The sequence below is a fragment of the Aquarana catesbeiana genome, linkage group LG01 (assembly GCF_042186555.1).
Source record: "Aquarana catesbeiana isolate 2022-GZ linkage group LG01, ASM4218655v1, whole genome shotgun sequence".
In the NCBI taxonomy this organism is placed as follows: Eukaryota; Metazoa; Chordata; class Amphibia; order Anura; family Ranidae; genus Aquarana; species Aquarana catesbeiana.
In genome coordinates, this window is record NC_133324.1 from 673,591,915 (window position 1) to 673,608,019 (window position 16,105).

At 41.8% G+C, this 16,105-nt stretch overlaps 1 protein-coding gene and 1 pseudogene across 13 annotated transcripts in view; both read left to right on the plus strand.

Annotated features, from left to right (window-relative positions):
• The window catches only part of ALPK1 (alpha kinase 1), a 189,649-nt gene that overhangs the window by 148,570 nt on the left and 24,974 nt on the right, over positions 1 to 16,105 (plus strand). For all 13 annotated transcript variants that reach the window (XM_073602555.1, XM_073602591.1, XM_073602601.1 and 10 more), the window contains 4 exons: positions 294 to 380; positions 11,587 to 11,663; positions 12,268 to 12,363; positions 14,966 to 15,070. In XM_073602555.1, the coding sequence (XP_073458656.1) occupies positions 294 to 380; positions 11,587 to 11,663; positions 12,268 to 12,363; positions 14,966 to 15,070 (365 nt within the window). The remainder of the gene's footprint in view (positions 1 to 293; positions 381 to 11,586; positions 11,664 to 12,267; positions 12,364 to 14,965; positions 15,071 to 16,105) is intronic.
• On the plus strand, positions 8,628 to 10,198 carry LOC141114786 (small ribosomal subunit protein uS2-like; annotated as a pseudogene).

Here is a 16,105-nt window from a genome sequence, read left to right on the forward strand (position 1 = left end):
AAGTCAATATAATGTTATATTGCCTACTGCATGTTAAAATACGTAAATATGTGATTGTTACACTTTAAGGTCACTTTTTGAAAACCAGCCTAGGTTTTTAATATATATCCATATATGTTTAAGGTCATTGCAGTGAGATATTATTTTGCGAAAGTCTTTTATAATGTATGTATTGTATAAAAGGTTAGTTTTGATTGAAGTGGTGAAATACTAAGTTGTAAAGTTCCTTTAAAACAGTTTACCTGATATGCGTTTTTTTCTATTATCTTTTAATTTTTTTGAAAAATAACCAGGCACCTGGAAATATTCTGAAGAGAGTGACAGAATTTTAGTTCAGTCTGTATGCATCCAGATCAGGGGACAAATCCTGCAGAAATTAGGTAAGAAGACGTATATACATTTTTTATTGTTAAAACTTAATTTCTTAGCTTTACTCCATTTTGCCTACCTCATGTAGAATTATTTAAAGTAATGCAGGAAGAAAGTTTATTGTATTATTTACTTAATCTCCCCTGCGACCTTTGCTAGAAAGAGAGTTGTCAAAATGTGGCTTTTACTACAGTGGTACCATTAATATACACTTCAAATCACACTGTTAGAATTTAAAGCGGAGTTCCCCCCAAAAGTGAAACTTCCACTTATCCGTCTCCTCCCCCCCTGCGGTGCCACATTTGGCACTTTTCAGGGGGGAAGGGGGGAACAGGTAACTGTTTTTGACAGGTAGCATTCCCCACATCTGGGAGACGGGGCCGTGGCGCCGTCTCACGAAAGTTTGGTCCCCTCCGCCGCCAGACCAATTAGAATGCTCAGTGCACTTCGCGCATGCACAGTAGGGGAACGGCTGTGAAGCCGAAAGGCTTCACCGCAGTGTTCCCTTACCTAAAATCGGCTGGGGTGCCGACATCACAGGCACCCTGGACATTTAAGTGTCCATATATTAAAAGTCAGCAGCTGCAGTATTTATAGCTGCTGACTTTTAATTTTTCGTGGGGGTGCTGGACCTCCTCTTTAAGAAGCCATCTTCACAGAGTGGTATGGGGTCAACTGCTGCAGTAAAAAAAACAGTTGGGACCGGAATGACGCTAACATTGCCATAGTCCTCAGAGCCATGTTTTTTTTTTTTATTTAAAGATGTGTCACAAGTACAATAAACAGATAACTTCTCAGTACAATCAATCAGGGTCAAGTTTATAAGGCACAACCAAAGCTATGTACTGTATTGCAAAAGATTAAGGCAGATATTAAATGCAGTAAGAGATACAAAACAATCATACTTAAATGTATAGAACCTTTCGAGCATGTTGTGCTTGTTTTGGGGGGGATGATCCAAAGTTGCCATAAAAATCTATCACGTTGTAGTAGGAAGTCTAAAATGGGGTAGTTAACACATGCCTGTACACACCATGTTTTTTTACTTATTTGTTGTGAAAGAAATAGAAAAGATCAGATGAAGAAGGAATGAGAGGGAGAGGTAAGAAGAAAAGAGCAGAGAAGAGAAAAAAAAGGGGGAGAAAAGAAAAGGGGGGAGGGAGTGGGAGAGGTTAGAGGAGAGCTAGGGAGGGTGGTAGGAGGATAGAGGGGTCACCTCCAAAGAGCAGGAATCAACAGCATCAGTCAGGCAGTGGGGACCACTGACAGTGAATCTTTGGTATATTGGATGAATTCGTCAGAGAAGTGGAAGAGGTCCCAGTGAACACATCTGGACTTGTGTTCCTCTGACTTATCCCATAAATCAGAGGTCAGATCTTCCATTTGCTCTATGTCCTTCACTCTTGCAATCCGCTGGGCCACCATTGGAACAGACTGTTGCTTCCACAGAGGAGGAATGCAAGCCCGTGCAGCATTAAGAAGATGCTGGAGAAGGGATTTGTGGCAACGTTTCCTTGACAGGGGGGTAAGGTTAAGTAGGACTGCAGCTGGATTATCTTGTAAATAAATGTCTATGAATTTATGTATGAGCTTAAGCACTGTTTGCCAGAAAGTTGCAAGAGTAGGACACTCCCAAAAAATATGTAGGAGGGTACCCGAGTGAAGGCCACAACGCCAACAGCGATCCATCTGGTGAGGGAATATCTTCGCCAGAACTGATGGGGTTCTGTACCAAAGTGGCATGGAGATCCAGCAGAGACTTTTAGGAGGTTGATAAGGAGCTCTGGATCTGGCCATCGCCAAAGCAAAGTTCCTTAAATGAGTGGAGCTTACGGACAAAAAGGGCCAGTTTAGGCAATGATCCAAAAAGTGTGACAATTGAATAGGCCAGTGATCCAATTTAGGGGAGCCCCTCCAGACAACAGAGTCTCCGTAGATATCCAACCGGAAGATCGTAAGAGCTGAGAGGCCCTCAGAAGTCCCTGTGGGCTTTGCGAAAGAAAAGTTGCATCAGTGAAACCGGGTATGAACCCCGGGTGACCAACAATTGAAGTCATTGGGGATGGGAACCTGCTCATTAAAGTCGGAAAAACCTGTTCAGTTCCACTAAAGTGGGGCCAATCAACGGATGAGTAGATAAATGGGTAACATGGATTTTCCCAACCCAAGGTAGGCCAGGGAGCCTTGGCCACCTCCTGTTCCAGCGATACCCAGAGTTTCAGGTCGCTGTGTCGGCACCAGTCCATGACCCTGGTCATCATATGCGCCGCACAGCAACGCTCTGCTAAGGCGTGGATGTTTACCTCGCCAAATTAATTTGATAAATACCGAATGCACCGCATGAAAAAAGGCTTGAAGTATTTGTACCAGCAGAGCCTGCAATAAGTACAGGAGTCTGGGCATCGCGTTCATCTTAAGTACGTTACAGCAGCCAAACCAAGAAAGGGCCAGAGAGTCCCACTTTTTAAGGTCAGCGGCTAGTGTTGACAGGAAAGGCTGATAGTTGAGAGGAAGCACATCATTTAGGTTCGCAGAAAGTTTCGTTCCCAGATATTGAATTGAGCAGGCAGCCCATTTGAACGGGATAAAAGGGCATAAGCTCTCTCTGGTAGTGTCTGATAGGGAGATAATTAAGGCCTCCGATTTTTGTAAGTTGACCTTGAACTTAGACCAAGTATTATAGCGTTTCAACTCCTGTAACAAGGAGGGTAAGGAGGTAAGAGGCTCAGTAATATAGAATAAGAGGTTGTAGGCGTAAGCCGCCACTTTGTGTGGTTATTTGCCAGCTTCAACTACTCGGATGGTCGGGTTACTTCTGATATGTTGTAGAAAGGGCTCCAGAGAGAGAACAAATAGTAGAGGGGACAGGGGACAACCCTGTCTGGTGCCGTTTAAGCTGGAAAAATGGTTGGAATCATAGCCGTTTACCTGTACTGTAGCAGTGGGGTTCTTATAGATGGCTGAAATCCAAGACAAGATGGAGTTTGGCATTCCCACAAATTTGAGCATCTGTGGACAGGAGCAAAAGGAGACTACGGGAGAGTATTGATGTTCAGTGTTTGAATAGTGTTGTCCCTAGCTTCTCTAATCCGAATAAAGCCGACTTGATCTGTTGCAATTAAGCGAGGTAACAAGACATTCATCCTAGAAGCCAGGATTTTGGTGAATAATTTCACATCTCATTTCAGAAGAGAGATAGGCCTAAAGCTGGCACATAGCAATGGGTCCTTACCCAGCTTAGGGATCACTGAAGTAGAGGTATGTTGCATGTCTGCAGAGGGGTTGCGTCCATCTAAGACCGAGTTAAAGGCTGTGGTGAAGTAAGGCACCAAGGAGTCTTGGTACTGTTTATAGTAAGGGAGGGTAAATCCATCAGGGCCGGGAGCCTTACCAGACTGAGTGTCTGGCCGACGCAAATTCCTCTACTGTAATAGGCTTAGAGAGATCCTCACGCTCTTCCGTAGTCAATGTAGGGAGATTGGATTCCCTAAGGTAGTCGCTAATGTCTGAAGAGCTCTGGGGTGGTGAACCAGAAGTGGAAGGTTGGTATAAGTTATACAACTTAGAGTAGAAGTCACGGAAACTCTCCGCTAGTTCTGGAGTGGAATGAACTTTAGAACCCGACGACAAAAGTAAAGCTGGAATATATGCCTGCGAGCACTTGGTGCATAAGGCATTGGCCAGTAGGCGGCCAACGTATTTCCGTATTCGTAAAAAGAACGACGGGCCTTAAACAATAGATGTTTCGCTTCGTATAGAGAATGATCCCTTATGGCCTCCCAGAGTCTAACTAGTTCCGCTTCTATGATACGGTCTGGTCTGGACTTATGTTGACATTCTAAGGAATGGAGTCAAGCCAAAAGGTCGGAAAAGGTTTTGTTGCGACGTTGTTTGGCCGCATGACCATGTTTAAGTAGGATTCCCCTAATGTAGCATTTGTGTGAAGACCACACAGAAATTGGATTGTCCACAGAGCCTACATTAGTAGAGAAGTATAAGGAAAGTTCCTTGAGGATATCTGCCGCAATTTCGGGATCTTTCAAGAGCGCCTCATTGAGCCGCCACATAGAAGTCTTGAGGGACGCTTGTGAGAGAGCAAGTTCCAAAATAGATGGAGCATGGTCAGAGAGTGCGAGAGTGCGATATGGCCGATGTCTGTTTTGGTGACCAGGGGGATCGCGGAATGTTTAAGAAAGAAAAAATCAATTCTGGAGTAAGGAACGTGAACATTAGAATAAAGGGTATAGTCCTGCTCCTGTGGATGAAATATTCTCCATATATCGACCAATTGATGAGTGTGTAAAAGGTCTTTAAGGTGAAGTCGGGTTCCCCGAAGTAGAGAAGATAAGTTTGAAGAAGAATCCTTGTGGGGATCCAAGGTTAGGTTGAAGTCTCCTCCTAAGACTAGAATTCCTTCGAGGAAAAGTGGACAGAAGGCTTCAATGGTACTTTTCAAGGAATTGCCAGGGAAGGGATTTGGATATGAGGATACTCGTCCCTTTAGATTTAGTGGTTGAGGATGGACTATGATATGCCATTGGAAAGTATTTGTTGGATAGTTTGGGTATCTTGTCTGCCCTAAAATGAGTGTACCCTGTGTCTCCAGAGCTCTGCTGGACAACTAGTATGCTTCTCCGGGGAATGCAACCCCTTTATTTTCCAAGAGAGGATCTTGATAGACATACTGCCTAAGATTCCACTTCTACTGCCACCTGCTCTTGGAGGGCGGGGGGGGGGGTAAAGGGGAGGGGTAGAGGGAGAAAGAGAAAGAGAAAAAAAATCATATATACACTAAGCAAAATTATAAACGCAACACGTTTGTGTTTGCCCCTATCATCATGAGCGGAACTCAAAGAACTGCGACTTTTTCTATGTACACAAAAGGCCTATTTCGCTCAACTATTGTTCACACATCTGTCTAAATCTGTGTTAGTGAGCACTTTGCCAAGATAATCCATCCACCTCACAGGTGTGGCATATCAAGATGATCATTAGACAGCATGATTATTGCACAGGTGGGCCTTAGGCTGGCCACAATAAAAGGCCACTCTAAAATGTGCAGTTTTACTATATTGGGGGGGGTTGGGGGGACCGAAAACCAGTCAGTATCTGGTGTGACCACTATTTGCCTCACGCAGTGCAGCACATCTCCTTCGCATAGAGTTGATCAAGTTGTTGATTGTGGCCTGTGTAATGTTGGTCCATTCCTCTTCAATGGCTGTGCGAAGTTGCTGGATATTGGCAGGAACTGGAACACACTGTCGTATATGCTGATCCAGAGCATCCCAAACATGCTCAATGGGTGACATGTCCGGTGAGTATGCTGACCATGCAAGAACTGGGATGTTTTCAGCTTCCAGAAATTGTGTACAGATTCTTGCAACGTGAGGCGGTGCATTATCATGCTGCAACATGAGGTGATGGTTGTAGATTAATGGCACAACAAAATGCCATCCATAAAATGCACCTGTGTTTGTTGTCCATAGTATACGTCTGCTCATCCCATAACCCCAGTGCCACCATGGGCCACTCAATCCACAACGTTGACATCAGCAAACCGCTCACCCACACTACACCATACACTCTGTCTGCCATCTGCCCTGTACGGTGAAAACCAGGATTCATCCATGAAGAAAACACCTCTCCAAAGTGCCAGACACCATTGAATGTGAGCATTTGCCCACTCAAGTCAGTTACAACGACAAACTGCAGTCAGGTCGAGACCCTGATGAGGAGAGGACAACGAGCATGCAGATGAGCTTCCCTGAGACAGTTTCTGACAGTTTGTGCAGAAATTCTTTGGTTATGCAAACCGATTGTTGCAGCAGCTGTCCAGGTGGCTGGTCTCAGACGATCTTGAAGGTGAAGATGCTGGATGTGGAGGTCCTGGGCTGATGTGCTTACACGTGGTCTGCGGTTGTGAGGCCGGTTGGATGTACTGTCAAATTCTCTGAAACGCCTTTGAAGACGGCTTATGGTAGAGAAATGAACATTCAATTTAAGGGCAACAGCTCTGGTGAACATTCCTGCAGTCAGCATGCCAATTGCAAGCTCCCTCAAAACTTGCAACATCTGTGGCATTGTGCTATGTGATAAAACTGCACATTTTAGAGAGCCTTTTTATTGTGGTCAGCCTAAGGCACATCTGTGCAATAATCATGCTGTCTAATCAGCATCTTGATATGCCACACCTGTGAGGTGGATGGATTATCTCGGCAAAGGAAACGTGCTTACTAACATAGATTTTGACAGATTTGTGAACAATATTTGAGAGAAATAGGCCTTTTGTGTACATAGAAAAAGTCATAGATCCTTACGTTCAGCTCATGATAAATAGGGGGAAACACAAAAGTGTTGCGTTTAGAATTTTGCTCATTGTATATGTAGAAAATGTAAAGAAAAGGAGCCTAGTGCACGATAGAAACTCCACAGAGAAGTACTATTGCCAACCAGGGTAGAGTATGCCTAGTGTGGGAAGTAGTAAGGCATGGACAAGCACAGAGTCCTGACCATTGGGGCCCCCCGCAGCCAACATTAACCTATGTTGGAGCATCAGCATTACCTGAAAAAGTGAGGTGATAGATGTAGACCGACAAAAACACAGATTAAATACATTAGTAATAAGTTGAAAATTGAAAAACCCGTTGTTGAAATCAGCACTCGTCTAATGTCCTAAGCTCGGGACAGTTCAACAGGCCAGCCCAAATATTATGGGGGTGTACGGCCGCTAGACTTGTCTTGATGCAGAGCCATGACTCTTGAGTGTGGCTGCAAAATTCACATCCCCACACAGAACGCTCAGAGTGTACAATTAGAAAAGCATTGGTCAGTGAAATGTAATATCAACGGACAAAAAATGCAATATACCAAGCAACATAGAAGGCAACAAAAAAGAAAGGAACTATATTAACCCTGTATAGCATAAAGAAGGTCTCCGCTTTACAGCAGACCAGGGTGTGCTAGAGATCATACCATTTGAAATTGAAAAACCCTCAAAGTATAAATTGAAGTCGGCACTGGTTTAATGCTCTAAGCTCAGGACAGGTCAACAAAACAGCCCCTAAATTATAGGGGTATACAGCTACTAGTCCTGTCTCGAGGTAGAGCCATGACTCCCGAGTGTGGTCGTAAAATTCACAGCCCAACCCAGAACAGCCAAGATGCGCAAATATATAGGCATTAGAAAGTAAAATGCAACATTCACGAACATACAGTGCAATGTAACAAACAATGTAGAAGGAAAAAAAAGGGGGGAACTTTATTAACTCTTTATAACATAAAGGACTCTGATTTTCATCAAACCAGGACATGTTAAAAGTCACACCAGGAGGACCCTGGGTTTACTGGTCCTCTCCACAGCAGTCCAGGCATAGCTCTCAGAAAAAAACGGGAGAGGTAGGTAGTCCCTGTAAGTTCAACAGGTAAAGCAAAAATGTAGAGCTAGGTTTATTTTGACTGTGTGCGTTGGTAGATTCAACTGGCCGCCTCTTCATTTAGGAGTGAGGATCGGGGTTTCCCCAATACTCAAGCTTATGAGAGGCCTCCATGACCACGTCGATTATAATGGGCCCTTTGTGGTCTGCCTGAGGGGACCTGGCGCCAGGGATCCCAAGAGATGAGCACTGTAAGCCAGTTAAGTATTGGAATCGGTTCCATCTCAGAAAAGACAAACAGGTCTGGCAGCTCCGAAGGATGACGTAGAGAGAAGGTATCTGTGCCCTTGCGGACGATGAGATGGAAAGGATGGACACATTTGCAGGTAAGATCCTTCTCGCTCAGGGCGTCCCAGGAGTGGCTTGAGTGTCTGCCGCATGAGGAGTCTTTCTGGGAACATCTGGCAAAAGGTGGACAGCTGCGCCATCAAACTCCAGGACTCCCACCCTCCAGGCCCGCTGTATTATGTCCTCCTTGAGGGTAAAAGAATGTAAGCAGCAGAGGATCTGTCAGTTGAGTCCGATCTTGGGCCCAGGGTTCTGTGAACGCTGTCAATGATGGACTCAGGGTCTGGCAAGTGATCCAGATAGCGGTTAAAGATATTGGCCACTGTCGATTGCAATTCTGATTGTGGGACAGATTCTGGGACCCCCCTTAACCGTATATTCTGAGTTCAGAGTTAGAGGATTTTAAGGTTTGTACAGACTGAGACGCTGTGCTCTGTTCTTTCTCCACTACATTGACACGAGTATCCAGTTCAGACACCCCCTGAATCTCTACACGGCGTCTCTTTTTCCCCATCATAGCTTCAGGAGTGTTTAACAATGTCCGGAGGTCTGGATGTCCTGCAAATGAAATAGGAAGATGTCCTCAAGTTCCTGGCTGCAGGAACTCACTTGGATGGCATTAACCTCGATTTTCAAATGGAGCAGTATATCTACAAAAGGAAAAGTGATGGTATTTACATTATAAATTTGAAATGGACATGGGAGAAGCTTCTGCTTGCTGCACGTGCCATCGGAACAATTGAAAACCCAGCTGATGTTTGTGTGATTTCCTCCAGAAATACTGGCCAGAGGGCTGTTCTGAAATTTGCTTCATCCCGTGGGGCCACCCCAATTGCTGGTCGCTTCACACCTGGTGCTTTCACCAATCAGATTCAAGCTGCTTTCCGTGAACCACACCTGTTAGTTGTGACTGACCCACACGCTGATCATCAACCACTTACTGAGGCATCATACGTCAATAATCCTACTATTGCTCTCTGCAATACAGATTCACCTCTACGTTATGTGAATGTTGCCATCCCCTGTAATAACAAGGGTGCCCATTCTGTTGGTCTTATGTGATGGATGCTTGCTCGTGAAGTTCTGCGCATGAGGGGAACAATTTCCTGTGAACATCCATGGGAAGTGATCCCTGATCTCTACTTTTACCGGGATCCTGAGGAGATTGAGAAGGAAGAACAGGCTGCTGCAGAGAAGGCTACCACTAAGGAGGAATACCAGGGCGAATGGTCTGCAAATGTTACAGAGTTTCCTCAGCTTGAAGTTCCTGACTGTTCAGAAGGAGTACAAGTCCCATCTGTGCCCATTCAGCAATTTCCTGCAGAGCGTTCTGAGATCCCAGCCACAGCAGCAGCGGCAGCAGCAGCAGCTCCCAAACCTGCAGCAGAAGATTGGAGCTCCCAACCAGCTAGCACAGATATGGTTGCCACCTCATCCCTTTAAACCTGAACACATATTAATTACACAGGTTCTGTGGCTGATTACGGTGGTAATTAAACTCACTTGGTGCCTTATCTGCATTTATTAGCCTCAGAACCTGTGTAATTCAAAGGTGTTCGGGTTTAAAGGGATGAGGTGGCAACTCTAAGCACAGATGACTGGTCTACTGCCCCAACTGCTCAGGCATCAGAATGGTTGGGAACAACTACTGAATGGTCTTAAAAGAAAAAAAACATTCTGGTGTTACCCATGTTCAAACATCATGGTGGACTTGAAATAAACCTGTTTGAGAAAAAAATGGGATCAGCATGTGTTATTTCCTAGTCAGGTGTCCTGTTACTGGTAGAGTTACAAAAAGCACTCGCTGCACCTTTAACATGTCCTCAATAAAATGTAGCGGCTCTGCAAAGCATGCAATGTAAACACATAATCCAAATTTCAGACACTGCATTGAAAATCAACCACTTTATTCCACTTACAAAGTTTCCAAAGGGTAAAAGCATATAATATCACTGCCTCATTAAATAGCATGCCCCAACTTGTGTTTCATCTTTAACCACTTCATCAGGGTATCTGAAGAACCATAATTAGCTACACCAATGTACTGTATACTCCTAATAACCTTCCTTCTCACTAACTAAACACTAACATACTAATTGAAAATCATGTATGCTTATACAATTTAACCTCTATAGTTTACAAGTCATTACATTCTAAAACATTCCTTAAAGTTACATAATGGCCCACCATGGTGTTTTCATCATCATCTAGAAATAAAGCATAATCTAGTCATAGGGCAGTTCAGTCAGCCCCTAAATATAAAAAAATAACGCAGCTCAACTAGCAATAAGCATAATGTTATCCTACAATATACCGAGACATAGAAAGCAAACATCTCAATAAAGGATACCAGCTCTAGATTGTAGTGTGAGAACTTGCAGCTGAAGGACTCTGTATTACAGAAATGTGAGTTAGCAATGTGAACTGTATTTTGAACCTCAGTAAAGTTTTGATAGTATCCTTTATTGAGATGATTGGGGGAAAGGAAGTACCTATATTCCAATGATTGCAGACTCGGTATGCATATGGTGATGTAACTACGGTGACAGTTCCCTACATCGGTATAGTGCTCGTTATCCTTTTGTTTTTATAGACAGCAAACAGCCCAACATCTATGAAAAGAAAATCATTTGATCCTAAAAAAAAACTATTTAAAGCGATCTCAATGATTTTTTTCTGTCCCTCAATGATGGACTGTTTGTTTTCTCTGTTTTGGGGAACAACACATATGGATCCCATTTTAATTGCTTTATTTATTGCATATGAGCAGCAGATTTCCATAATACCTGATTGGTTATGGACAGAGTAAGATCATTCTGATTTACACAAATTAAACATCTTGTGGTGTTTTACTTTGTGGATAACATCAGGAAATCGGGGCAACAAAAATGGATATCTAAAAGTGAGTTGGAGTGAAGTGAAGTAGATTTATAAGATCTTGGTACTCTAGGTAGAAGGTCCCAGCAGTGTACACCCCATATCTTTGTTTGATGTTCGATTGCTCATTTTGTGCTTTCAATAGATTGTGATAGACGCAGTGTTTTGTAATATTTTGTACTAGCAGTAAACCGCATGTGTGCTGTCTATATCATATACCATCATAGCCAAAAACTTGGGCCATCTGTCGTATGGCTAGAGCACTGGCAATTTTGGCCATACCCACACTTGAGCTGAAAAGCAAATACCCAAATAGGACTGTAGAAAGGGTCATACTATAATGAGGAGAAGCACATGGATGCGGTGGAACTGTATTAACTATCTCAGTCATTGATATTTGTACATCTTCTATTGGATTCATTTATTGGGAAAGGTTTAAACTTCTGGAAATATTTTTCAGTCAAGTCTAAAGAAGTCGAAATTGCCATCATTACTTTGCCATAAAGAAGTATTACTAATTAATAAAGACACAAAAAAGACAATTCTTTATGCATTTACAATTGCTCATGTATGCTGTGTGCTTGTAAGTAATTAGAGTATTGTTTTTCATGGACTATAGGGATGTGGTATGAGGCAGCTGAGCTCATCTGGACTTCCATTGTTGGATATTTTGAACTCCCTGTACCTGACAAAAAGGTAGATCCTCCTTATGTCTATTATAAGCTGTCTTTTATTGGTGACATCAAGGATGCTGTTGTACCCCATGAAATCACACTTGCTTTTATGGTATAACATCAGACAGGTGGGAGTAGTCTGGTGTGTTCCTTCAATCTCTGTAATCATATATTGTTAAATAACTAAAGTGATAGCTTTCCAGTGAAACACAAAAGCAAATGATTTAATGACAGAGCAGAATCTGGTGCAATCATACGGCTCTTTGCTCTTTACTCTGATAACGAGATGCGATGAGGAAGTTTTAGCTTGCTTAGTAATGAAGGCCACTAATTACTGTTTTAAGTAATTGATCAATTATTAGAGCCTAGAATAGATGACTCAGAGGCACAAGGAAAGTCTAATCCTTCTCTTTGCAGTGGCAGTATAAAACCCATCCCTTCCTTAAAGCAATATGTACTAAAGAAGCAGATCACTCACAATCCACTTGGTCTGACTTTCAACTGTTTAACGATACAGAAGAGATGTGCAACTTTGGTTTGGTACTATATAATGAAAAATGTGTTCTGATTTCTTAGTATAAAAGGGATAAAAAGATAGTTTACTTGTTTTTAATTTTTGTCTTTAGGGAATTGCAACATCTCTTGGTGTTTTAGCAGACATTTTTATATCCATGAATGAAGATGACTATCAGAGGTTCAAGAAAAATAACCATGTTGGATTAGTATGTATTACGCCTATTAATTTTACCTTATACCTTGTATGTTTTAACATAATACAGTTTTATGTAGTCTAACCAATCCGGGTCTATTTGTAGCTAAAACCAAAGATGCGTATTGGGTTGGAACAAATGGTTTAGCAACCAACATAAAATATGCCCTACTGCAAGACTTATTTGTTACTACAATACATCTAATGCAAGTCAGCAGTGTTACATAAATGAGTAATTGGTATTAAATCAATTTTCCCCAAAAAATCTTTAGCATGCCAAGGAAAACATGTAACTTTGGGCTCAATTCATTAAGCGGTATTTACTGCTTTAAGATCAGCGGTAAAATAGCTCATAGCGTTTTTCAACATTTTTATTTTTTGCAATTCACAAAAACACTACTAAAACACGGCATGCATTATTTCTTTAGGTGATGCAGTATTTTAGTAGTGAAGAGCCGGCACCTGCCGCAACCATAACAACTATAACTCATCTGCTTTCAAGTGGGATAAAGGTCTGGTATGGATTTTGAGGGGGGACCCCACACAATTTTTTTTTTTAATGGAATGGGGGTCCCTTAAAAATCCATACCAGACTCTTATCTGAGCATGCAGCCCGGCAGGCCAGGAAAGGTGGGGGAACTAGTGAGCGCCCCCTCCTCATACTATACCAGGCCACATACCCTCAACATGGGTGGTAGTTTGTGGGGGATTCCCCCTCCCCCCAAAGCACCTTGTCCCCATGTTAAGGAGGATTGTGGAGGGGGGAGGGGATTTATCAGAATCTGGAAGCCCAGTTAGCAAGGGGGCCCCCAGATCCTGCCTGTCCCCCCCCCATGTGAATGAGTATATAGGGTACATAGCACTCCTACTTCGTCACCAGAAAAATGGGCTAAGTAAAAAAAAAAAAAAAACACAGAGACAGTTTTTGACAAGTCCTTTATTTAAAAAAAAAAAAGCCCCCTGGGACCCTGCCCTCTTGTGAAGTCATCAACCATCATCGAGTCTTAGTTATTAAGGATGCAGCAGCTGCTGGCTCCTTAACAACCAGTTATTTCCTGGTTGTTAAGGATGCCAGCTCCTTGGCAAACAGGTAAAATGAACTACATTCTCTAACTATCACATGCCTGGACTACTGTTTATTTAACGCATGCATTCATTGATTTTTTTTCCTTTTGTGAATTTACTTTAACGCTGTTTCATGCGGTAGTTACTCAGCGGTTTTGCTTTTTGAGGTAAATACCGCATAAAGGGATAGTGAATTGACAGTTTCAGTATCATATGCGATATTTGGGAAAAATGTGTCACTTGACCCAAATACCGCATGCAATATCCTTTAGTGAACTGAGCTCTTTGTCTTAAGTGTCTCAAAACTTTTTTTTTTTTTTTTTTTTTGCTCGACTGTTATTGATACCACTCCTTATTTATCTCATAATTCCGAGATCTCAGTTCACAAAGATACAAAACACTATTTAGTTGGTTTGCTCTTTATGTAGTGGTATTTTATCACTACTAGTGCTATTCTATCACTGTCAGTATAATTTAGTTGGTTGGCCCTTATGAAAAAATGTATGTAATTAATGTAAAGTCAGTTCACAAGATTACCACACTGATTCTCTCCCCTTAAAATAACACCAGCTTTTAGGATGGTGATAACTGATAATACTTCATGAAATAAAATGTATATGAAAATAGGTTTTTCAACAAATAAATGTTGGTTTCGTGTGGAAAAGTAAGCATTATACATTTTACTGATAATTATGTTTGTTAATTAACCATCTTAGGAGAAAGTTACTATTTTAGTTCATGTGGTTATTCTTACCATTCAGTTGACCACTTGATGCACAAAATCTTGATTGTTTTAAAAGTGAACCTTCTATTCGTTTGTATCTGGCATTCCCCTCTTAAGCTCCCAAATTTTGAAGAGGTAAAGTATACCTAGGTAGCGTCACAACAAGGTCAAACAGTTACAGTTGTGTACATTTAGGAGCAACACATGTGCTGGTATGTAAAGAGGTATTGGCATGTTGGTGCAGGCACCCAACAGTGCTTGTCAAACTCCACAGTAACATTCTAGAGCACTCTGGTAGTCTTCATACATGGTGAGCTCTAATATAAAACAGTCACAAGTTTCTGGTCTGGTGTGTTGTGTCAAAGTGAATTATGCTGTACATTGTGTTATGACAGCCAATTAATTTGACTTTATTTGACATTCGCAACACAGCACTTCACAGAAAACAGTGCATCACACCAATGTGCATAACTCATTACTGTGCGGTGCATCAGAATACAACAGTGTAAATTGGACCTTTTATTTATTCTAATAAAAGTCTGGTATGGTCTGGCTGGCCAGCCTATGAATTGTCAAGCGAATGAGCCCACTAATATGCGTTTTGCATGTATATTTAAGCATTTATTGAACCAGAATTGCTAATTATGTCACCAGTCTAAATAAAATTCTATATTTCTAAAATCAGAGCTATTCGATCATTCAGTTTCTGAAGTTGGAATAAATGCTAATAAAACTTAGCTGATCTTTTAAACAAGACACAGAGAAGTATATGCCTTGCTCCTAAAAATTCTGATATAAGTTTTTTATTCTGTTGTTATATTGACAGACTCTACTAGAAGAATTTGATCACCGACTATTATCAGCAGCAGAAGCTTGTAAGATGGCAGCGACCTTTATTTTGTACACACCGCTCTTCGTGCTCACCAATTTGGTATATACTGTATATAAAATATACAAGTCACTAAAGATTTTATGCTATTTATTTTATACATCGTGTTTTGTACATTGCATTTTTTTCTCTCTTTGGCAAATTAGTGGTATGTGTATAACAGTGTAGCAGTCATGACAATTACACAGGCAGATATTTCTTCTTTCAGTCTAACAAATGACAGGCCTTCTTCTGTATGGCCACCCTAAAACTAACATTGAAACCCAAATCCAGCATACATTTTTTTAAATTTGGATAAAGTGAGGAAGAGTTCCGTGTTTTTATTACTGTCTGTGGCTCCACTGGGGAAAGTCCCTCTTAGTTATTATGCCTTTGGCACCAAAACAAGGAATTATGGAAATGGAGGTCACTGGGATAGGAGGACACAAACAGGAGAAAGCCCCACAAAAATTTGAACCCTTCCCCATTCTACTGCTTTCTTTGCAGTCTGTATCCTATTAGACTATGTTCGCAGCAATGTGCTGTGTGAACACAGGCAAAATTGCGGGCTTTCCCACAATACATAAAAACGCGCAGCCCCTTTGCAGGCATTCTGTGGTACCATTATTTCCTAATGGCCTCCCATGCCTCTTGCATTCATGCACACCAACATGCATAGGGGTTGATTTACTAAAACTGTAGAGTGTAAAACCTGGTGCAGCTGTGCATGGTAGTCAATCGGCTTTTAACTTGGAAACTAATTGGCTTTTATGCAGAGCTGCACCAGATTTTGAACTCTCTAGTTTTATTAAATCAACTCCATAGTGCTGCAGTGTCATGCAGTTTGGTGCGCTGTGACTTTTAAAATTTGAGAGGCAGTTATCGTTCGTGTTTATTGGTAATTTATTTTAATGGTCTACACTAAATGCAATGTGGAGAAACATGCAAAAAGCATGCATGTTTGGTTTCCCATCCATGGTGTGAGCCTTAAAGGTATTTCCCATCATTTCCTCATTTTCCAACTCCCCACTTTATGTCAGCGGGAGAATAAGTGAGTGAACATCTTTCTAGGTGGGGATAGAAATGAAAATCCTTGCA